Source organism: Bombina bombina, chromosome 1 (genome assembly GCF_027579735.1).
Source record: "Bombina bombina isolate aBomBom1 chromosome 1, aBomBom1.pri, whole genome shotgun sequence".
NCBI classification, from domain to species: Eukaryota; Metazoa; Chordata; class Amphibia; order Anura; family Bombinatoridae; genus Bombina; species Bombina bombina.
The window spans coordinates 473,783,962-473,807,615 of NC_069499.1; the positions used below are offsets into that span (position 1 = coordinate 473,783,962).

At 39.6% G+C, this 23,654-nt stretch overlaps 1 protein-coding gene across 2 annotated transcripts in view; it reads left to right on the top strand.

Moving 5' to 3' along the window:
• Positions 1–23,654, top strand: part of OSBPL6 (oxysterol binding protein like 6) — a 664,468-nt gene that overhangs the window by 224,116 nt on the left and 416,698 nt on the right. For both annotated transcript variants that reach the window (XM_053698504.1, XM_053698502.1), the window contains exon 5: positions 12,478–12,591. In XM_053698504.1, coding sequence (XP_053554479.1) covers positions 12,478–12,591 — 114 coding nt within the window. The remainder of the gene's footprint in view (positions 1–12,477; positions 12,592–23,654) is intronic.

Sequence of the window (23,654 nt, forward strand, 5' to 3'; positions counted from 1 at the left end):
CCTCGCTGAATGCGGAGAGCAAAACGCTCTCCGTATTCAGCATTGCACCAGCAGCTCACAAGAGCTGCTGGTGCAACGCCGCCCCCTGCTGACTCGCGGCTAATCGGCCGCCAGCAGGGAGGTGTCAATCAACCCGATCGTATTCGATCGGGTTGAATTGCGACGATTCCTGTCCTCCTGCTCAGAGCAGGCGGACAGGGTTATGGAGCAGCGGTCTTTAGATCACTGCTTCATAACTGCTGTTTCTGGCGAGTCTTCAGACTCGCCAGAAACACAGGCCATCAAGTTCCATTCGGAGCTTGATAGATAGGCCCCAAGGTGAGGTCTTGCCAGGAATTTATAAAGTGACAGATTTATGCTTTCCTCCCTTGCATCAATGCCTCTTTTTTATCCTTTGTGGAAAAGAATACCTAGGTAGGCTCAGCGACAGCAATGCACTACTGGGAGCTAGCTGCTGATTTTTGGCTGCACATCAATTCCTCTTGTTATTGACACACCTGCTCTGTTCAATTAGCTTCCAGTAGTGCATTGCTGCTCCTGTAACAAAGCATACCAAGAGAATGAAGCAAATTTGATAATAGCAGTAAGCTTTAAAGTTGTTTAAAATGGTATGCTCTATCTGAATCATGAAATAAAAATTTTGGGTTGCATCTGTGTGACAAAAGATTGTAAAATCCAATCTACGTAGGTAGCCAAAGGTTGTAATAGGGAGCCCTGTGCTGAGTCAGTGTGCGCTCCTGGAGGGTTATTCAGGTCTAGTATGTATACAATGGGACTGATAGGATTTTGAGTCATGTGATAGTCAGAGGTAGACTTATCAATTCATCCCTCTTGTTTGCTCCCTAAAAGTGTATTGTTAATCTTCTTCTTAAAGTGACACATATGGTTCCTGGAAATCTTTGTGTATGTATCATCACCTGACAGTTGTAAATATATCTCCCCAGTGTACTGCTTGTAATCAGGTGCGTCCTTATCTGCTGGGCAGATCACTATCTCTGGGTCACTAGTAAGACTCTTAAAGGGATACTAAACCCAAAATTTTTCTTTCATGATTCAGGTAGAGAATACAATATTAAACAACTTTCCAATTTAGTTCTAATAACTAATTTGCTTCATTTTTTAGATGTTCTTTGCTGAAGAAATAGCAATGCACATGAGTGAGCCAATGACAAGAGTGCAGCCACCAATCAGCAGCTACTAAGCCTATCTAGATATGCTTTTCAGCAAATTATATCAAGAGAATGAAGCAAAATAGATAATAGAAGTAAAATAGAAATGTATTTAAAATTGCATGATTTTTCTAAATCATGAAAGAAAAACATTGGGTTTGATGTCCCTTTAATGCCACTCTCTTGTCTACTGCTAAATTAGATCTAGCAGGCACTTTGGGGTTTTGTGTTTTGACTGTAGTAATAAGGGTTGTAAAAAATCTTGATACTTGGGTGGGTATTGCTGGGATCAAATCTACTTTTAGATTTCAGGGGAACTAGCCCCTGTTCTGTTCTGAAGGAAGGGGTATTAAAATCAGTGGTATTAAAATCATCCCTATGACAAGTAGGTACATATTTAGGTCCCTTATTCAGCAAATCCATCTCATCAACAGTCAGATTCCTCTAATATTTATGACTTGTTTAAATAGCACTGTTTGACTTATTATGACATAATGAACAATATAGCGTAGTCTCTAATGTTCAAAGGAAACTGATTTATTAACCCCTTAATGACCGCAGCACTTTTCCATTTTCTGTCCGTTTGGGACCAGGGCTATTTTTACATTTCTGCTGTGTTTGTGTTTAGCTGTAATTTTCCTCTTACTCATTTACTGTACCCACACATATTATATACCGTTTTTTTCGCCATTAAGTGGACTTTCTAAAAATACCATTATTTTCATCATATCTTGTAATTTACTATAAATAAAATTATATAATATGAGGAAAAAATGGAAAAAAAACACACTTTTTCTAACTTTGACCCCCAAAATCTGTTACACATCTACAACCACCAAAAAACACCCATGCTAAATAGTTTCTAAATTTTGTCCTGAGTTTAGAAATACCCAATGTTTACAGGTTCTTTGCTTTTTTTGCAAGTTATAGGGCCATAAATACAAGTAGCACTTTGCTATTTCCAAACCCATTTTTTTCCAAATTAGCGCTAGTTACATTGGGACACTGATATCTTTCAGGAATCCCTGAATATCCCTTAACATGTATATATTTTTTTTTAGAAGACACCCCAAAGTATTGATCTAGGCCCATTTTGGTATATTTCATGCCACCATTTTACCGCCAAATGCAATCAAATAAAGAAAATCGTTCACTTTTTCACAATTTTTTTCACAAACTTTAGGTTTCTCACTGAAATTATTTACAAACAACTTGTGCAATTATGGCATAAATGGTTGTAAATTATTCTCTGGGATCCCCTTTGTTCAGAAATAGCAGACATGTATGACTTTTGTTGTTGCTTTTTGGTAATTAGAAGGACGCTAAATGCCACTGCGCACCACACGTGTATTATGCCCAGCAGTGAAGGGGTTAATTAGGGAGCATGTAGGGAGCTTCTAGGGTTAATTTTAGCTTTAGTGTAGTGTAGTAGACAACCCAAAGTATTGATCTAGGCCCATTTTGGTATATTTCATGCCACCATTTCACCGCCAGATGCGATTAAATTAAAAAAAACGTTAAATTTTTCACAATTTTAGGTTTCTCACTGAAATCATTTACAAGCAGCTTGAGCAATTATGTCACAAATGGTTGTAAATGCTTCTCTGGGATCCCCTTTGTTCAGAAATAGCAGACATATATGACTTTGGCGTTGCTTTTTGGTAATTAGAAGGCCACTAAATTCCGCTGCGCATCACACGTGTATTATGTCTAGCAGTGAAGGGGTTAATTAGGTAGCTTGTAGGGAGCTTGCAGGGTTAATTTTAGCTTTAGTGTAGAGATCAGCCTCCCACCTGACACATCACACCCCCTGTCCCTCCCAAACAGCTCCCTTCCCTCCCCCACCCCACAATTGTCCCCGCCATCTTAAGTATTGGCAGAATGTCTGCCAGTACAAAAATAAAGGGAATCTTTGTTTTTTTTTAAAAAAATTGTATAGCATATTTACATATGCTGCTGTTTAGGATCCCCCTTAGCCCCCAACCTCCCTGATCCCCCCTCAAACATCTCTCTAACCATCCCCCTTTGCCTTTTTGGGGGCCATCTTGGGTACTGGCAGCTATCCCAATTTGCAGAAAAAAATGTTGTTGTTTTTTATTTTTCCCCAGTTTTTTTTTGTAGTGTAGCTTCCCTCCCACATACCAACCCAACACCCCCTGATTTCGCTTTTTATTTTTATTATTACTAGGTTTTAGAACCCTGATTAGCAAATCCTATGGTGCATATTTTCTGTAGTGTAGCGGTTCCCACCCGCTCCCTCCCGTGCACGCCCCCGCCCCCTCCCTATCGTGCACGCGCGCGCGCGCCCCCGGTCATCCCCGCCCACGATCCCGCCCCCCTCCACATCACTGGGCCCATCGATGGCCGCCACGTCGGCTCCCACCCACCAACGATACCGGCCATCGATGTCCGGTGCAGGGAGGGCCACAGAGTGGCTCTCTCTGCATCGGATGGCCATACATGGTTATTGCAGGATGCCTTCATATCGAGGCATCACTGCAATAACCGGAAAGCAGCTGGAAGCGAGCAGGATCGCTTCCAGCTGCTTTCCACACCGAGGACGTGCAGGGTACGTCCTCAGGCATTAACTGCCTTTTTTTTGAGGACGTACCCTGCACGTCCTCGGTCATTAATGGGTTAAAGGGATAGGAAAGTCAAAATTAAACTTACATGATTTAGACAGAGCATGTCATTTTAAGACACTTTTAAATTCACTTCTATTTTCAAATGTGCTTCATTCTATTAGTATGCCTTGTTATAAAATGAATATGCACATATCATACACTAGTGAGAGCTGCTGCTAATTGGTGCCTGCACACATTTGTCTCTTGTGATTGGCTAAATAGATATTTTCAGCTTCCTGTCAGTAGTGCAATGCTGTCCATTCAGCAATGGATAACAAGAGAATGAAGAAAATTTGATAATAGAATTAAATTGGAAAGTTGTTTAAAATTGTATGTTCTATCTGAATCATAAAATAAAATTTTGGGGTTTACTATTCCTTTAAGTATAGAAAAAACAAACACTCTCTCTCTCACACACACAGGGATCTACTATGATTTATACAAATCTACCAGGGTGGATTTGATTTAAATTATTATTTAAATCACTAGCAGTAAGACTGAATTCAAATCTTGGTTTCGATCATAAGGGGAGGAGAGTCCACGGCTTCATTCATGACTATTGGGAATTAAGAACCTAGCCACCAGGAGGAGGCAAAGACACCCCAGCGAAAGACTTAAATACCTCCCCCACTTCCCTCATCCCCCAGTCATTCTTTGCCTTTCGTCACAGGAGAGTGCCGGATTTTCAGAGTAGTCTCTTATGGAGGGTAGTACTCTTCGCAGTGGGACTGGAGTTTTAAGTAGTCCTGTCAGCCTCTCAGTTAGAGCCTGGGTAAAAGTTAGAGTCCGGAGATGCAGGAAGAGTCTTTCTGCGAAACCATCCCGACTCATATTAACAGCTCCATAAGCAATCAGCGTTGACGAGTTTCGCTGCCTGCTTTCTTCACTCAAGTCCATGTCAGGAGCAAGGCTACTAACCTGTCACACTTGAAGGGCCGTGTTCCTGTTCCACGGCGTAGATTCTGCTAAGATCGTTTCATTGTGTCATTGCTGTGTTTTGTGTGAGATGAGGCTCTGGCAATGGGTAGAACTTAAGGTTAATTGAGGAATCTTGGATGCCATTTTTGGCACATTTTCCCCTAGTACAGGGGCAGTCCTGCCAGAAATTCCATGTGACTGGGTGTGGCTATCTATCCTTCCTGTTGATCTGTGGCGCAGGAGACATAGCGGTTTCTTTAGTCCGGGTCCTAGGAGGTGGTGAGTACCCCGGCCATTGGTGGTATAAAGGTGCCTTTTTAATAAATAAAGTTAGTCTATCCAAGCGAGCAAGCGATGGAGGACTCTGATGCATTGGAAGGCTCTCCTTCCTTAATAAAGTCTCATTCCTGTGTTTATTGCGAGGAGGTTCTGGTAGATCAGCCTGCTCAACTATGTTCCACATGCCTTGATAAAGTTACAACATCTAAAATTAAACGGATGTCTAGTACTACTGAGCCGTCCACCTCCAAGGGTTCTTCATTCCGGGAGGTGCATTCCCTACATTCATCTCCGATTGCACATGCAGCGCCCTGGGGTACAACCATTACTCCTTCGTGAGAGATTAGTTAGCTGTCATATTTTGCGGACCAACTGGAATCGGCGGTTTCGAAAGTGATCCATGCCTTACCATGTTCTGCTAAGTGCAAGCGTAGGGTTTATCATAGCGGCCCGGCCCAGGGTTTGTCCTCGCCGACGGGAGATCCAGAGGCTCTATACGATGACGAGGCACACTCCGATTCTTCGGAGGAGATCCCTTCTGGGTCGGAGTCCGTGTCATTTAAACCTCCAGCGGCGGAGGAGCCTGGTTATAAGTTTAGGATGGAGAATTTGTGCTTTCTGCTATGGCAGGTGCTTGCTACTCTGGAGGTTTCGGAACCTAATATACCGGAGGAACCTGCGATTCCTAAGCTTGACATGGTATACGAGGACAGGGTAGTACCTCAGTCTTTCCCGGTTCCCATTAAGATGGCTAACATTTTCAAGAATGAATGGGAGCGATTAGGTTCTTCCTTTTCCCCTTCTTCTTCTTTTAAAAAACTGTTCCCTGTCCTGGACTTTCAGCTTGAGCTGTGGGGGATTATCCTTAAGGTGGATGGGGTTATAGCTACACTCGCGAAGCGGACGACTATTCCCCTCGAGGATAGTTTGTCGTTTAAAGAGCCTATGGATAAAAAGCTGGAAAACATGTTGAGAAAGATGTTTCAGCACACAGGGTTTGTTTTTCAGCCAGCAGTGGCCGTTGTGGGGGTCACTGGAGCTGCAACATATTGGTGTGAATCCCTGTGTGAAACGGTCGAGGGGGAGACATCCATCGACGAGATACAGGAGAAGATTAAGGCGATGAGGATCGCCAATTCTTTCATCTGTGATGCCAATATGCAGATTATTCGCCTGAATGCTAAGGTGTAAGGCTTTTCTGATTTAGCACGCAGGGCTCTGTGGCTAAAATCTTGGTCTGCGGACATGACCTCTAAGGCGAGGCTGCTGTCCTGTTTGGTCCAGGATTGGATTTGATTATATCCACGGTTACGGGAGGCAAGGGAGCTTTCCTACCGCAGGATAAGAAGGCTAAACCTAAAGAATCTACTTTTCGTCCCTTTCGTGCGGACAAGGCCCAACGTCAGCAACCCACCACAAAAGCGGACCAGTCCAAGGGATCTTGGAAGTTGGCTCAATTTTGGAACAAGTCTAAGCAGAGCAAGAAGCCCGCCGAGACGAAATCGGCATGAAGGGGCAGCCCCCGACCAGTCTCCAGAGGGGGGCAGATTATCTCTATTCTCAGGCGCATGGTTGGAGGACGTTCAGGTTCAGGTAGAAGTGGTCTCCCAGGGTTACAGGAATAGGGGTCAGATCCAATCTGCCCAAGGGCAGATTCCTCATGTCAAAACTTCTTTTCTAGAGTGTGTGAGAGATCTCACCTCTCTCGGGGTTATCGTACCAGTACCCCATGCAGAAAGGGGTCTAGGGTACTATTCCAACCTTTTTGTGGTTCCAAAAAAGGAGGGCACGTTCCGCCCAATTCTGGACCTAAAGTGTTTAAACAAGTTTCTGAGTGTTCCATCATTCAAAATAGAAACGATCAGATCTATTCTGCCCCTAATTCAAGAGAGACAGTTCATGACGACCATAGACTTGAAGGACGCTTACCTTCATGTGCTAATCCACAGGGACCACTTCAGGTTCCTAAGATTTGCGTTTCTGGACCAATACTTCCAGTTTGTGGCCCTTCCCTTTGGTCTCTCGATGGCCCCGCGAGTCTTCACAAAGGTTCTGAGGGCGCTGCTTGCAGTGGCCTGATCCAGGGGCATTGCAGTGACGCATTACCTGTACGACATCCTAGTTCAGGTGCCGTCGCTCAGCCTTGCAGGGGATCATTCGAGCGCTCTTCTCCTTTTGCTCCAATCTCACGGTTGGAAAATCATCTCAGGAAAGAGTTCCCTGGTTCCCAGCAACAGGGTGGAGTTCCTTGGTACGATAATAGACTCTATGTCCATGAAGATATTTCTCACAGATCAGCGACGCAGGAAGCTGGCGTCCACCTGTCTTGCCCTTCAGTCCTCCACAAGCCCATTGGTGGCTCAATGTATGGAGGTGATAGGTCTCATGGTTTCAAGCATAGATGTCATCCCATTCGCCAGGTTCCATCTCAGACCCCTTCAGTTGTGCATGTTGAGACAGTGGAACGGTGATCATTCAGATCTATCACAGCTGATATCCATGGATGCTCGGACTCAGAACTCCCTCTCTTGGTGGATTCGTCCGGAGCAGCTGTCCATAGGGACATCCTTCTTGAGACCTTCCCGGGAGATTGTGACCCCGGATGCCAGTGTGTCAGGATGGGGAGCTGTTTGGGCTGCCAGGATGGCACAAGGAAAGTGGTCCAGGGAGGAGTCTCTCCTTTCGATCAACATCCTAGAACTACGACCAATCTACAATGCTCTGAAGGCTTGGCCTTCTCTGGGGTCAGACAGTTTCATCAGATTCCAGACCGACAACATTACCTCGGTGGCTTACATCAACCATCAGGGGGTACGAGGAGCTCCCTCGCGATGAGGGAGGTGTCTCAGATTCTGGAGTGAGTCCCACGACTGCTTGCTCTCAGCGAATCACATTCCGGGCGTGGACAACTGGGAAGTGGACTTTCTCAGCAGACAGTCCTTCCACCTGGGGGAATGGTCTCTTTACCCCGAAGTGTTTGTGGAGATTTGTCACAGATTTGAAACGCCGGAGATAGATCTCATGGCATCCAGACTCAATTGCAAGCTACCTTGATACGGGTCGAGGCCCGGGGATCCCCAGGCAGAGCTGATAGGTGCCTTAGTGGTTCCTTCGGGATTCAGCCTAGCTTACATTACACTTCTACATCACATAGTGGCATGCATCAATCAGGAGCGGGCATCGGCCATTCTGATTGCTCCTTCATGGCCGCGGAGGACGTGGTTTGTGGATCTGGTGGGGATGTCGTCCTCTCCGCCATGGAGGTTACCCTGTCGCGGGGATCTGCTGTCACAGGGTCCAATCTATATTCTCTGAGGCTGACTTCATGGAGATTGAACGCCTAGTCTTAGCCAAGAGAGGCTTTTCTGAAGGTGTGATTGATACTCTAATTCAGGCAAGGAAGCCAGTCACTCGTCGCATCTACCTTAAGGTGTGGAGAACTTACTTGTCCTGGTGTGAGAAACATGGATATCCTTGGCATAGGGTGAAGGTATCAGGATTCTGTCTTTCTCCAAGAGGGTCCGGAGAAGGTTCTTGCCGCTAGTTCCTTAAAGGGACAGATGTTGGCCTTATCAGTGTTGTTGCATAGGAGACTCCCTGAGCTCCCTGACATTCAATCTTTTGTTCAGGCTCTGTCTAGAATCAGGCCTGCCTTTAGACAGTTGGCTCCACCGTGGAGCTTAAACTTAGTCCTTAAGGTTTTGCAGAGGGTTCCATTTGAACCTATGCACTTCATAGACATTAAGATTCTGTCCTGGAAGGTTCTTTTCCTGTTGGCTATTGCATCGGCATGAGTATCTGAGCTAGCTGCCTTGCAATGTGATCCTCCTTATCTGGTGTTTCATGCGGATAAGGCTGTTCTTTGCACTGGGTTGGGATTTCTTCCGAAGGTGGTGTCTAACTGTAATCGGGAAATAGTTGTTCCTTCTTTGTGTCCTAACCCTTTTTCTTCGAAGGAGAGGTTACTTCATAATCTGGATGTGGTTTGTGCCTTGAAGTTCTGTCTTCAGGCTATGAAGGATTTCAGACAGTCTACATCTCTTTTTGTGGTGTATTCTGGGAAGCGCAAGGGGCAAAGGGCCTCTGCGACTTCTTTGTCTTTTTGGTTAAGGAGCTTGATTCGCTTGGCTTATGAGTCAGCGGGACATAAGCCTCCTCAGAGGATCACGGCTCATTCTACTAGAGCCGTGGCTTCGTCTTGGGCCTTCAAGAATGAGGCCTCTATGGAGCAAATTTGTAAGGCGGCTGCCTAGTCCTCCTTACACACTTTTACAAAGTTTTACAAATTTGATGTTTTTGCTTCTGCGGAAGCTGGTTTTGGGAGAAAGGTTTTGCAAGCTGTGGTGCCCTCAGATTAGGCTCTGTCTTTTACCTTCCCGGTTTCATTCAGTGTCCTCTAGAGCTTGGGTATATGTTCCCAATAGTAATGAATGAAGCTGTGGACTCTCCTCCCCTTTAGATGGAAAACATAAATTATAAATTATGCTTACCTGATAATTTCATTTCCATCGAGCAGAGTCCACTGCTCCCTCCCGTATCTCCGTTGGGCGGCCGTAAATGTATTAATCTTCTGGCATCTTTTTTACCGTGATATTTCTCTTACTGTTCCTGGTTCCCTCGGCAGAATGACTGGGGGATGAGGGAAGTGGGGGAGGTATTTAAGGCTTTGGCTGGGGTGTCTTTGCCTCCTCCTGGTGGCCAGGTTCTTATTTCCCAATAGTAATGAATGAAGCCATGGACTTTCCTCCCCTCGATGGAAATAAAATTATCAGGTAAGCATAATTTATGTTTTTCTAAATAAATGTTTCATTTTTCGAATAATAATAATAGTAATAATTCAGATTATTTTTCCAGTTATATAAAAAAATACTGATTTAGTTATATGAATAAAAACAGATCTTTTGCGCTTAAACAACTAGACACGTTCACACTGGAAATATACTAACAAACTAAAATTAGTAGTATTCAATAAAAATTAAATACACTTAATATTTATGCAATAATGAAAAAAACTCTCTTCACTTGAGAATAAAAGGTTTACTTAAAACAGACATTTAAATACAAAGTCCAAATTTTAACTAAATGCTTTTAGAAGTGCAATAAACAAAGCGTATCTCCACTGGCCAGCTCTTATCAAAATATCCTAGGCAGGTATACAAATAATACACATTCCCTTATAGAGAGTGATGAACTGTCTTTTTTAAAACTTCTTTAGATGTCTTTCTTAAGACTCAAAATGGACAGTGTTCCAAACCAACAGACTGCAGTCTGATCATATGTGGCAGAAAAAGTTCCGGAGTACAATCCAACATAAAAGTATCTTCAAGTATACACCTTCCCTCCGTTCTTCACAGATCACTTACCTCCTGTTTTCACTTCAGGTGTTCCTTGTGTGGTGGTGAAGACTTGTATTTGACAGTCCACTTACCAACTTCCCCTGTGTGATTGCGGTCTATAGTGAGAGCTGACTTCTCCGGAGTGGTGCAGTGATTCAAACTGGCGTTCTTCTCGTGTCCCTCGTCGATTCCTTCCGGGTTTGTGACGTCACCTTGTCACGTGATCTTCTTTCAGCAAATCCCTAGATTCATTAAAGGGACACTGTACCCAAAAAATTTCTTTCGTGATTCAGATTGAGCATGACATTTTAAGCAACTTTTTAATTTACTCCTATTATCAAATTTTTTTCATTCATTCATTTTCTTTATTTGAAATGAGAGAATGTAAGTTTAGATGCCGGCCCATTTTTGGTGAACAACCTGGGTTGTCCTTGCTGTTTGGTGGATAAATTCATCCACCAATAAAAAAGTGCTGTCCAGAGTACTGAAACAAAAAAAAAGCTTAGATGCCTTCTTTTTCAAATAATTATAGCAAGAGAATGAAGAAAAATTGATAATAGGAGTAAATTAGAAAGTTGCTTAAAATTGCATGCTCTTTCTGAATTACAAAATAAATTTTTTGGGTACAGTGTCCCTTTAAGCAAACAACATAGTGCTCTGTGTGTTAGATTTTCGGACCTTGAGTACCATCTACGCGTTTCAGCCTTAGCCTTTATCAAGATACTTCTAGTGTGGTCCTTTGCTTCTTTTATAGGTGATACTTCATAAGTAGTTTTTTCTTATTGGAGATTCTAAATGTCAATCAAAACTTTCTGAAAGATGCAGTTTGGTCTTGTCTTGTTTGTTTCTGCAACCTATATAGAGCCCCCGTTATAATACATAGTTATATACCTTAGAAATACATAGATAGATTATTGAATTGAATGAGATTATTGGGAGGTGAACTATCTCCAGTTTAATAGGTTTATATTTGATCAACTTTTCAGCTGTATTTTATTTGAAGGAGCAAAATAATGGTTATTTTAAAGGATTAGAAAAGTTAACATAATATCAACAGATATTAACGTACACAAGGTTCATAAATGATCAAGTAATACATTTGAACGTACTATTTCTCAAAACCGAAGCCTCTAAGACATTTTAAAACATTTTTTAATATATCGATGTGACGTCAAGACTGCCAGCCCCCCAAATAGGGCTGCCCGACTCAATCTCTAAACCACCCATCTGTTTGTAATAAATTACCATATTTTTACTCCCACAACACATGCGCAATTGTTCTGGATCTCTCACGCATGGACACAGCAATAACAGAAGAGCATGGCATTGTGAATGGATTAATGGAATTAATTTGCCAAAAAAAATAAACATTACAGCCATGAATATACAGCCTCATGCTACATAATAAAAAAAATGAATCCTTATTTCAGGAGGAGTAACCTTTGGATTATATTGTACCTTAAATAGAAACTATATTTAGATAAATTTTTCATCAAAAAAACATTTTATTTTCAATCCCATTTAAATAAAAAAAAATCTGATTTAAATTTAAAAAAAATAATTGATTTTTATCCACCCTGCAATCTACTAAGAACATCACAGTTATGAGCCAAATGATATTGTACCATATTAGTAATTCATATGTGCTTTATTGTGTGACCAAATGAGTCTATTACATGAAAATTTCCATTCTCTATAGCAGTGTTTCTAGTAGCATACTGACTATTTACAGGCCCTCACCCTACGTACTTGTTGTCAATGCCATAAATTAATTTGTATATATCATAAACCTCCCATCATCTGAAATGCTGAAGCTTCTAACTTATTTTTATGAACTGCAGAGTGCGTATTACTAGTGTATAGCTATTCTTGCTTCGAAGTAGACAGCCAAAGCTAATCAGTCCTTTCAGGAGGCAGATTGTTGATATTAATTGCCATTTACACAAAAGGTGATACAGATTACGTACTCTGCAATCATTTCTATAAAATGAATCAATAAAGAATAATTTGTAACTGATGGTTCAAGTTTTATCACAGCAGTACACTGTAACCAGAGCTAAACTAAACCTGAGGTATGTTATTTTTAAGATCATTTTTTTTATTTTTTATTAGTACATGAAACATTGACTATTAATCTACTTTTGATTTCAGACTCAGAAAGGTAAAGTACATGGGAGCATTGATGTTGGTTTGTCTGTAATGTCAATCAAGAAGAAGGCTCGCAGAATAGACTTAGATACCGAGGAGAACATATATCATCTTAAGGTAAGTTTCTTGTTTTCAAATTACTTTGCTTTTTCCTTTTTCTTCAAGCTTCTATAACAGATTATAAAATCTCTATTACTGGAATTTAATGTTGTAGTAAATGCTTTGTTATATTTTAGGATATATTTTAGTAAATATATATATATATATATATATATATATATATATATATATACCTATGTATTGCTTCCAAACATGTAATTCAGGCTAAATCAAAACTGTTTAACCAAAGAAAAGGTTCCAAACTGCCAACCTCCAGAGCTTTCTTTTTTGGCTTTTCAATGTTTCACCCTACAATATTCCTCTACCACTGTCTGTTTGCAACAGAGTAGTCTGCTTTGCAGCTGGGTTATTCTTGGGCTCCCTGATTGGATCAAATATTTATGGCTCTGGGTCAGGGTTTCATTTTTAGAATAATAACTTTTCAGATGATTTTTCCAGTTATAACAGAAAATTACTGATTTAGGGCTAGATTACAAGTGGAGCGGTAATTACCACTCTCGCTCGAGCATTAACATTGTTAGAGGTTAACTATTTGTGCATATCGGGTAGCGCTGGTATTACAAGTTAAAAGTAAAAAGTTTACGCTTGCACGAAGCTTGATGCACACAAAAAGTTAACCAGAAGATATGTCGTTCCCGATATCACAGTAACTCCCTTTGAAATCAAAGGAGCAGCGATATTTAAAAAAAACTAACACACTCGCACGTTACCCCCTATCGCAATAAGCCCCTATTCAAATAATCTGTAAACACCTCAACCCCCACCGCAACAAACTCCCTACACTATTAACCCCTAACTGCCACACCCCATCACAAATTAACCCTAACCTATTAACCCCTAACCGCTACACACTCATCGCAAAATACCCCATAACCTATTAACCCCCTAACCACCACACACACCCTTGTTAAATACTTCCTAACAGCTAAGACCCCTAATCTAAGACTCCCTAAGTTACAAAAAAAACCCACTAGCATTACAGAAAAAAGCAACAATGTTATTTTATATACGTTTTTTACTGTAAAGAAGAAACGTTATTTCTGCAGATACAAATTCACAGTTTTGAGACCTACAAAACCAAGAATCTATGATAATATCTTGTAGATAGAAAAAAATACCAAAATAATCTTACAGAAAAATGAGCATCACATGCTGAATAAATTTTTAGGGGCCGATTTATCATGACCTGAATAGGGCCAAATACCCCTGTCTCTGCGCGAGCTTTTAGATTCACCGGAAACAGGAGTTAAGAAGAAGCAACGGTTTTAAGACTGCTGCTCCTTAACTCGTCCACTGCCTCTGCAACTGCGGACATCAATCCGCCCGATCGCATACGATCGGGTTGATTGACACCCCCTGCTAGTGGCCGATTGGCTGAGAATCTGCAGGGTGCGCGCGGCATTGCACAAGCAGTTTACCAGAGCTGGTTCTGCAATGTTAAATGCCGACAGCGTATGCTGTCGGCATTCATCAATGTCTCTCGGACATGATCCGCTGAGCGGATCATGTCGGACAGACCAATGATAAACCGGCCCCTAAGCCTCTTCTTCTGCCCCTTGCTCACTCCACTCAGTTGGCACACCACACTCAGGGACATGACATGTCACACTGGCGTATACTGTCGGCATTCAGCGATGTCTGGCGGACATGATATGCTACAGCGTATCATATCTGCCAGATATTGATAAATCGGCCCCATAGAATGAATTTACCAAAAACAAAAAAAATAAATAAATAAACATTACAACCATGAATAAACAACCTCATGCTACGTAATTAAAAATAAATAAATCCTCATTTCAGGAGGAATAACCTTTGTGTTATAATGTATCTTAAAAGAAAAATGTATCTTTAGTTAGATTTTTCCTCAAAAAGCATTTTATTTAAAAAAAAATCATTTAAAAAGTGATCTTATTTAGATTTTAAAAAAAATCTGATTTACATAAAAAAAAATTTTTTTTTAAATGTTATTTTTTTTTTTTTAAATCATTGATTTATATCCACCCTGCTCTGGATCTGTCTGTACATTCAGATTAATGACTCTAATTTTGCTAATGCACTTCTATTAGAGCTCTAGGGCTAGATTACAAGTGGTGCGGTATTTTTTTCTGCAATCGCGAAAAAAACACTGCTAGCGTTAAGCTTTTTGCGCTAGTCGAGTTGCGCTAATATTACAAGTTTTCCTTGAAAGGGCCTTTTGTAGGGCATTGCCCTAAAGTGATCAGCTCTGTAGTTAAAAACCCCACTAACCCCTCTAATATTACAACCCCCAAAATAAAAAAAACCTATCTAATAAAAAACTGTATTACAAAGTGCCTGAAAAGAGCATTTGGATGGGCATTTCCCTTGAAGGGGCATTCAGCTCTTTTGTTGCCCAAAAAAATAAAACCCCTAATCTATAAAAAAAAACAAAAAAAACACTAACCCCAAAGTTGGTATACACCGATGATGGCGGCAGTGCTCCATCTTCATCCACCTTTATCCATGCGGTCCATCTTCTAACTTTATCCTGGAGGTGGCGACGGCAGTCCTCGTCTCCAGCTGCACACTGAATAGTTAATAGGAGGGTACCCCTTTTATATGGGGTACCCTTGAATTCTTATTGGCTGATTTAATTCTTATTTTTTTTAGATTCACTAAAGAGTTGATCCCTTTAAGGCAATGCCCTACATACAAAAGGCCATTTTAAGGGCTATTGGTAGTTTATTTTTAGAATAGGGCTTTTTTTTATTTTGGGGTTGTTGTTTTTTTAAGGGGTATTAGAATACGATCCATTCTTTTTTTTGGGGTGGTGATTACTTTTTTATTTTCTTCTATAAGATACGACGAGTCCACGGCTTCATCCTTTACTTGTGGGATATTATCCTCCTGTTAACAGGAAGTGGCAAAGAGCACCACAGCAGAGCTGTCTATATAGCTCCTCCCTTGACTCCACCCCCTACTCTAAGTACTAGGAAGGGTAAAGTGAAAGAGGTGATAACCACATGGGCTTTTAAAAATGATGCTTCTGTTGAACAGATTTGTAAGGCTGCGACTTGGTCTTCACTTCATACCTTTTCCAAATTTTACAAATTTGATACTTTTGCTTCTTCGGAGGCTATTTTTGGGAGAAAAGTTCTTCAAGCAGTGGTGCCTTCTGTTTAGGCATCTGTCTTGTCCCTCCCGTTCATCTGTGTCCTGTAGCTTTCGTATTGTATCCCACAAGTAAAGGATGAATCCGTGGACTCGTCGTATCTTATAGAAGAAAAGTAAATTTATGCTTACCTGATAAATTGATTTCTTCTATGATACGACGAGTCCACGGCCCGCCCTGTCAATTTAAGTCCGATTATATTTTTTTATTTAAAACTTCAGTCACCTCTGTACCTTTTAGTTTCTCCTTTTTCTTCCTGTACCTTCGGTAGAATGACTGGGGGGTGGAGTCAAGGGAGGAGCTATATAGACAGCTCTGCTGTGGTGCTCTTTGCCACTTCCTGTTAGCAGGAGGATAATATCCCACAAGTAAAGGATGAATCCGTGGACTCGTCGTATCATAGAAGAAATCAATTTATCAGGTAAGCATAAATTTACTTTTCTGTAATTTTAGAGTTTTTTATATTCTGTATTATTATTAGGTTTTATTTATTTTTATTTTTATTTATTTTTACAGGTATTTTTTTTAATGGTAGTTAGGATTTATTTTGTTGTTTTTGGGTTAAGTTAGGGGGTGTTAGGTTAGGGGGTGTAGATGATAGTTTATGACTTTGGGATGTGGGGGGATTGCGGTTTAGAGGTTAATAGTTCTATTTAGTGTTTGCGATTTTGTGGGGTGGCGGTTTAGGGGTAAAAAGTTTATTTAGTTACTTTGCAATGTGGGGGAGGGCGTTTTGGGGGTTAATAGTTTATTTAGTCTCTTTGTGATGTGTGGGGATGCCAATTTAGCGGTTAATAGTTATTTTAGATAGTTTTCGATGTGGGGGGATGTGGGTTTAAGGGTTAATAGTTCTATTTAGTGTTTGTGATTTTGTGGGATGGCGGTTTAGAGGTTAAAAGTTTAGTTACTTTGTGATGTGGGGGAGAGCGTTTTAGGGGTTAATAGTTTATTTGGTCTCTGCGACGTGTGGGGATGCTGGTTTAGGGGTTAATAGTTTATTTAGATAGTTTACGATGTGGAGGGGATGTGGGTTAGGGTTTAATAGTTTATTTATGAGTGTAACTGTACGTTGTAATGTATTTTTGATGTGTTTTGTGCAACTTTTTAGTTTTGGAAAACAGTTAACCACAGCTCTGAGATGGCGGTAAGTATTGAAGCGTAAAAAGCGTTTGCGCTAGCATGATCACAATTTCACTCAACTTGTATTATCAGCGCATTGAAACAGGCTCGTGAAAAGTCAATTGAGCTAGTGCAAAACCCATTGCGCCTCGTTTGTAATCTAGCCCTTAGAGTTTATATTTTTTTTTTCTTTTGGTTAATATCAGTTCCTCATATAAAAAGGTATGCCAGTCACTTTATCACAAATCATTTTAGTCAAAGTACATTTTATTACTCTATGTACCCAGGACATTAAAAATTATATTCCATCCCACAAGCTAATGTGTGGTAGCCTGGAGTTATTTCTGTATAACATGAGTCTGACTCATCTGAAAGGATGAGCTGCCGTGTACATGAACTCTGCATAGACAATGATATTGTGGCTAGCAGTCAGTAACAGATGTAATTAAACATTTGCTTGTCAAGGCCGGGAGGAGTAAAATGATTGATGGGCTTTAAAATACATAAATGATGTTTTATAACATTTCCATCATTTATTTAATATGCAAAAAAATACTATTGAAATGTTAAAGGGACAGTGAACCCAATTTTTTTCTTTCCTGATTTACATAGAGCATGCAATTTTAAGCAACTTTCTAATTTACTCCTATTAAGTTTACTTTGTTCTCTTTATATCTTTATTTAAAAAAGAAGGCATCTAAGCTAAGGAGCCAGCAATGTTTGGGTTCAGAACCATAGACAGCACTTGTTTATTGGCATTGTCCAATCAGCAAGGACAACCCAGGTTGTTCACCAAAAATGGGCCGGCATCTAAACTGACATTCTTTCTTTTCAAATAAACACACCAAGAGAATGAAGAAAAATTGATAAAAGGAGTAAATTAGAAAGTTGCTTAAAATTGCATGCTCTATCTGAATCACAAAAGAAAAAAAATGGGTTCAGTTTCCTGTTAAAACAATGCTAAAAAGCTGAGAGGGTTTGTATAAACCAGCATATAATAAATTCAATGTACATTAAGGATACTTTTTAATTTAATTCAGTGTGCACTGAATGGATACATTACCACAATATGTGTGTGTGTATATGTATATATATATATATATATATATATATATACACACACACACATGCACACATACATATATTCCTACAAATACAATTGCACTCGGTTTATATTCATTGGATGATTCTGTACCACTGTAATAAGCAGAAAAGAGTAATTTTAAATGTCGGCTAGATGGATACATTTATTGCTGTAGGCACTGCATGTGTTTCAAATGGGGAGATGTATGTGAGCAGTGTTGGAGCACAGACAATTCATCACTATAATATAATACAACCATTTGCTTCTTACAAAACACATTCATGGTTATTTTTATTTGTAAGTGCAGTTGTCAGTATTATGTTGAAATTATATTTTGTGCATTTATCTGAGATCACAATAACGGACACGGATCATTTACAGTGTTGCATCACTTATGTCTCTAAGCAGTGATACCACTCAGGGATCCAGTTGTGAGGTCGATGATTGCTTTTTTGAAAAAAATATTGAAAAACATGTTTTTTTTTAATGACATCATACTGCTCCCTTTTCTTGGTTGTAGTTTTTTGCCTAAATAAAGGATGTCACGAATTAGCCAGTAAGAGACATTACATTCTATGCAAAACAACACATGGGGGCCACAGATGTTTGAAGGACCACATATAAATGTGTGGTTAATAATACAAAAATAATATAATTCCTAAATATATTTCTTAAATATGCTGTGGACATAGTTCCAGATAAACTTGCAGGGTACCCTCTTTCTGCTGTTCTCTCCTCGTCCTTGTGTCTTTCTTGTAAGTTGTAGCCACTCGGTTCCACATTTTGCAACAGTTTACATTCCCAAAAACACCAACATTTAGGAATCTTTATTATCCAGTAAAAACTGCACATAAAAATATTTTATTTGTCACCTTGCTTCATCTTGCAATGTATGCAGAAAATAATTAGAAATAAAATAATCTGTTAAAATATCAGATACATTTTAAACTAACCAAAAATCTGATATGCCGGCGGTGCAATGTTAATCATTATGCCACTGTACATATATATAAAACTAACTTAGCATATTAAAAATTCATTGATTTTTACACCCATTTCTCCCATTTATTTTGCTATCTGTATTTTGTAATAAGCTCTGAGATCTGTGTATCCTGACATCAATAACACAACAAATTGTTGCTAATAGTTGCCTGCCAGGTGAGTGTTACTACTATGACGGTCACTTAACAGATATAAGGACATAAAATCCCTTGGTACAATTGTGGTCCATGCACATTGAAGGGGTTCAGTATAGCGCTGGTGAAGAAATCCCTTATTTTGAGGTGGTTGTAATCCTTCCTGCTACATATTATCTCTGTTAAAAACACCAGTGGGAAGGGAGGAAAGCTTGTTGAGTGATATAAACAAAGATTTGGAAAGTTCAGTAAATATGATCTAGTGCTGTTAAATCTGTTGGCGCTCTACACATAACTGATACTAATAATAATCTAATGTCCATTAACTTTGTATCACCCCAGTAGCACTCACCTATGATGATAGAGTAAGAGGGCATTGACAACAATGAAAACTCCTAGCAATTATTTTGAAAAACAGATAACTTTTATTCATAAGCAGGGGAATGTAAATCCAGTTTGTAGTGTTTCAGAAACATGAGAAGAATTCCACACGTGTGTTTTATGTAGAATGTGTTTGGATGTGTTTTATATGTATGTGCTTGGGGGGGATGGGACATTAATGATTACCCTTTTTTTTGTTCTTCTTTTTTTGTCTTTAGCAAGTAAAGAAGATTACTTTGCGCTTTTAGTAATTTTGTGTCAGCATTGATCCTAAAATTATGAACACCTATGTTTTATTAGTGTTGGAATATTCAGAGGAACTTTAGAAAAAAAAAAAAGTTTACTTTCAGCGAGAGGACTGAATTTGTTACGAAATAAATTGCAGTATATGCAAAATACACTTTTTCATTTTTTTAGATTGATTGCATCATATCTTCATGCAAAAACAAAAATACATTTCAAAAACACATCAAATGAAAACTGAACTGGTGTTGGAAAAAACCCATAAACAATATATAGTTTTTTTATTTATATGTTAGTCTGCCCATGTTGCACAGGTGTTTTAATTACTTGATAAACTGAGATGTCCCAGTGTAATCACCAGTTCTCTGGCATGGCAGCTTCACATTTGCTCGATTATTTAAAGGGACAGTAAACACCAAAAATGTTATTGTTTAAAAATATAAATTCTTTATTTACCATTCCCCAGTTATATTAATACACTTTTTACCTCTGTGATTACCTTGTATCTAAGCCTCTGAAGACTGCCCCCTTATCTCAGTTCTTTTGACAGACATACATTTCAGGCAATTAAATAACTCCATGGGCATGAGCACAATGTTATCTATATGGTACACATGAACTAACACCCTCTAGCTGTGAAAAACTGTCAAAAACATTCAAATAAGAGGCGACCTTCAAGGGCTTAGAAATTAGCATATGAGCCTACCTAAGTTTAGCTTTCAACTAAGAATACCAAAAGAACAAAGCAAATTCGATGTGAAAAGTAAATTAGAATGTTGTTTAAAATGGCATGCCCTATCTGAAACATGAAAGTTTAATTTTGGACTTTACTCTCCCTATAGCTATGCAAGGATTAATTCTGCAGAGTTGCTTTCAATCCCAGGGTACTTTAGTTAAACTGCCTGTTGGTTTTCTTAAAAATAGTCTGCCACGCTGCAGGTGTGACCAAACAATCCACCAGGACATTGCCTGTTTGTTTTTGTGTGGAATAGGATCACGGACTTTCTGTGATGCCAAACTTTCAGGAAATAGCCTTGGTTTAGCAACTTAGTATCTTTATTTGAAAAAGCAAGAATGTAACATTAGGAGCCGGACAATTTTTGGTTCAGCACCTGGGTAGCGCTTGCTATTTGGTGATGTCTAAATGTATCCACCAATCAGCAAGCGCTACCCAGGTGCTGAACCAAAAATGGTTTGGCTATTAAGGTTACATTCCTGCTTTTTCAAATAAAGAAACCAAGAGAACGAAGAAAAAGTAATAATTGGAGTAAATTAGAAAGTTGCTTAAAATTGCCTGCTCTATCTGAATCATTAAAGTTACATTTTGTCGACACTATCCCTTTAATCCATCTGACCCTTTGTAGTTGAAGATAACTTCTCACTGTTGGACTCACAGTAGAGACTTAGGGGACGAATTATCGAGCTTGATGCCCCGTAGTTATGAAGCAGCAGTCTAAAGACTGCTGCTCCATAACTGGTCCGCTGCCTCTGAGGCTGCGGTCTTCAATCCGCCCGATCCTATAAGATCGGGCTGATTGACACCCCTGCTAGTGGCCGATTGACTGCAAATCTGCAGGGGGCGGCATTGCACAAGCAGTTCACAAGAACTGCTTGTGCAATGATAAATGCCGACAGCCGACATACAATGTGCGGCGGACATGATACGCTACATCGTATCATGTCCGTCCGCACTTTAGTAAATCAGCCCCTAAAAATGCTATCCTAGTTTGATAAGGCTGGATTTTTTTGTCTTCTATAGCATTGTGGTTTAGATGGGTTAGGATTTCTGCCCCCAAAAAGAGACGGGTTTGACAGGTGACAAAGTGATTTTTATGAGCATCCAGCTCTGCTTGTCAGAATAGCTTTATTAGAATTATTCATGGAAACCTTGAAATGCAGGCAAACAAATTGCAATTTATTTTTTCCAAATGGCAAATTAAAGAAAACACTGATGAGCAGTAGCAATTGGAATATGAGGTCTATCAATGCAGTGGACAATTGTTAGTTTAGGTGTCTTCTCTTTCTTGTTTTCCATCCTTTTAATGTAGGTACTTCTTTTAACTTAAGATGTTTTATAGACTTCTAGTCCAGTTTCTTTAGTCTTTAAATAGCCTAAATAGTTTAGACTGGTTAGAAAGTAATTTTCTTTTTCTCTATCAGGGAGACTTCTTGAACAAAGTTCATATGTTTTTAGCACTCTAGACCAATGGACATCTAATTCAGTTTTATCCCTTTTGATATCGACATCACTTAATAAAAGTAATACTAATTTGCTCACTTATAACTACAAGCCTTACAAACCCACTACTGACACCAAATGTAGGGTAAAAACTGAGCTTTGTTTCTTCTGTTTACATGACACATAGGCAGGGGTAGGCTGGGCCGCCATCAGCTTAAAGAGACAGCTTTCCAATTTATTTCTATTATCTAATTTTGCTTTGTTCTTCAGGCATCCTTTGTTGAATAGCATACCTATGTAGACTTAGGAGCAGCAGTGCACTACTGGGAGCTAGCTTCAGATTGGTAGCTGCACGTCTTATTGGCTCTCCTGATGTGTTCAGCTAGCTCCCAGTAGTGCATTGCTGGACCTTCAACAAATGATACAGAGAGAATGAGGCAAATGTGATCATGAATGTACGTTTGAAACTTGATTAAAATTAAAAGCTCTATCCGAATCATGAAAGTGAAATTGGGGTATTTATATCCCTTTATGCCTCAGAATTCAGTTCTGCTTTAGTACCACACGCATGCTATTATTGAGAGAGGTAAGCAGACTCATGAGTCAGCCCCAATAACTCCACTGATGGCACAGAACACAGCAATCCTGGAGGAGGGCTCAGAGCTTGCAAGGGAGGCCAGGCAGCCAGGAATGTGATTCTAATATGATTGAAACGAACGCTTCTCTATGCCCTGTGTCAAAGATACATTTCTGCATTCAGGAGCAGTGGACGGAACATTACAGGATTTCACTATCTGTACAAGGATCTGCATTCACTTGGGCAATATTATTAATTAAAGGGACAGTCTACTTTAAATTTTTTATTGTTTAAAAAGATAGATAATATTACCCATTCCCCAGTTTTGCATAACGAACACTGTTATAATAATAGCCTTTTTACCACTGTGGTTACTTTCTATCTAAGCCTCTGCAGACTGCCCCCTTATTTCAGTTCTTTTGACAGACTTGCATTTTAGCCAATCAGTGCTGACTCATAAATAACTCCACGGGAGTGAGTACAATATTATCTATATGGCTCACATGAACTAGCACTGCCTTACTGTGAAAAACTGTCAAAAGCACTGAGATAAGAGGTGGCCTTAAACGGCTTAGAAATCAGTTATGAGCCTATCTAGGATTAGCATTCAACAAAGAATACCAAGAGAACAAAGCAAATTTGATGATAAAAGTAAATTGGAAAGTTGTTTAAAATTGCATGCCCTATCTGAATTAATAATGTTTTGACTGTACTTTCCCTTTAAGGAAATTATAAAACACTTTCTTTTGTTTGCATTTGTAAGATATTATATGTAATATGTTACAAGGACCCAAAAAACAATTATATCTTTGTTTAGAGGGATTTTTTTTATTTTTTATAATTAAATCTTTTTTATTGATTTTCAAAGTTTACAAAATCATGGAGAAAACAATAAGAACATAACGTAAAATAATAACAACAATAATAATAACAATAACAGAGGTCTCCTGAAGCAGCGTAACCCCGTGGCAGGGGCGAATTCTCTATGAAGAAGTCCTTTAATTCAAATGGAGACCATGGACAGTAGAACAACGGAAGACTCTCCATCTAGTATATGTTGTGTTACTTATGTAGGAAAGTAACCACAATACAAAGATAACAACAGTTATTGATATATCTGCATGAAAAAGAACAGCAACTGGGAAGGGGAAGGAGGGGCAAGAAGGGATAAAAGGTGCAGGGGAAACGACTAAGGAGTATCTGGGGGG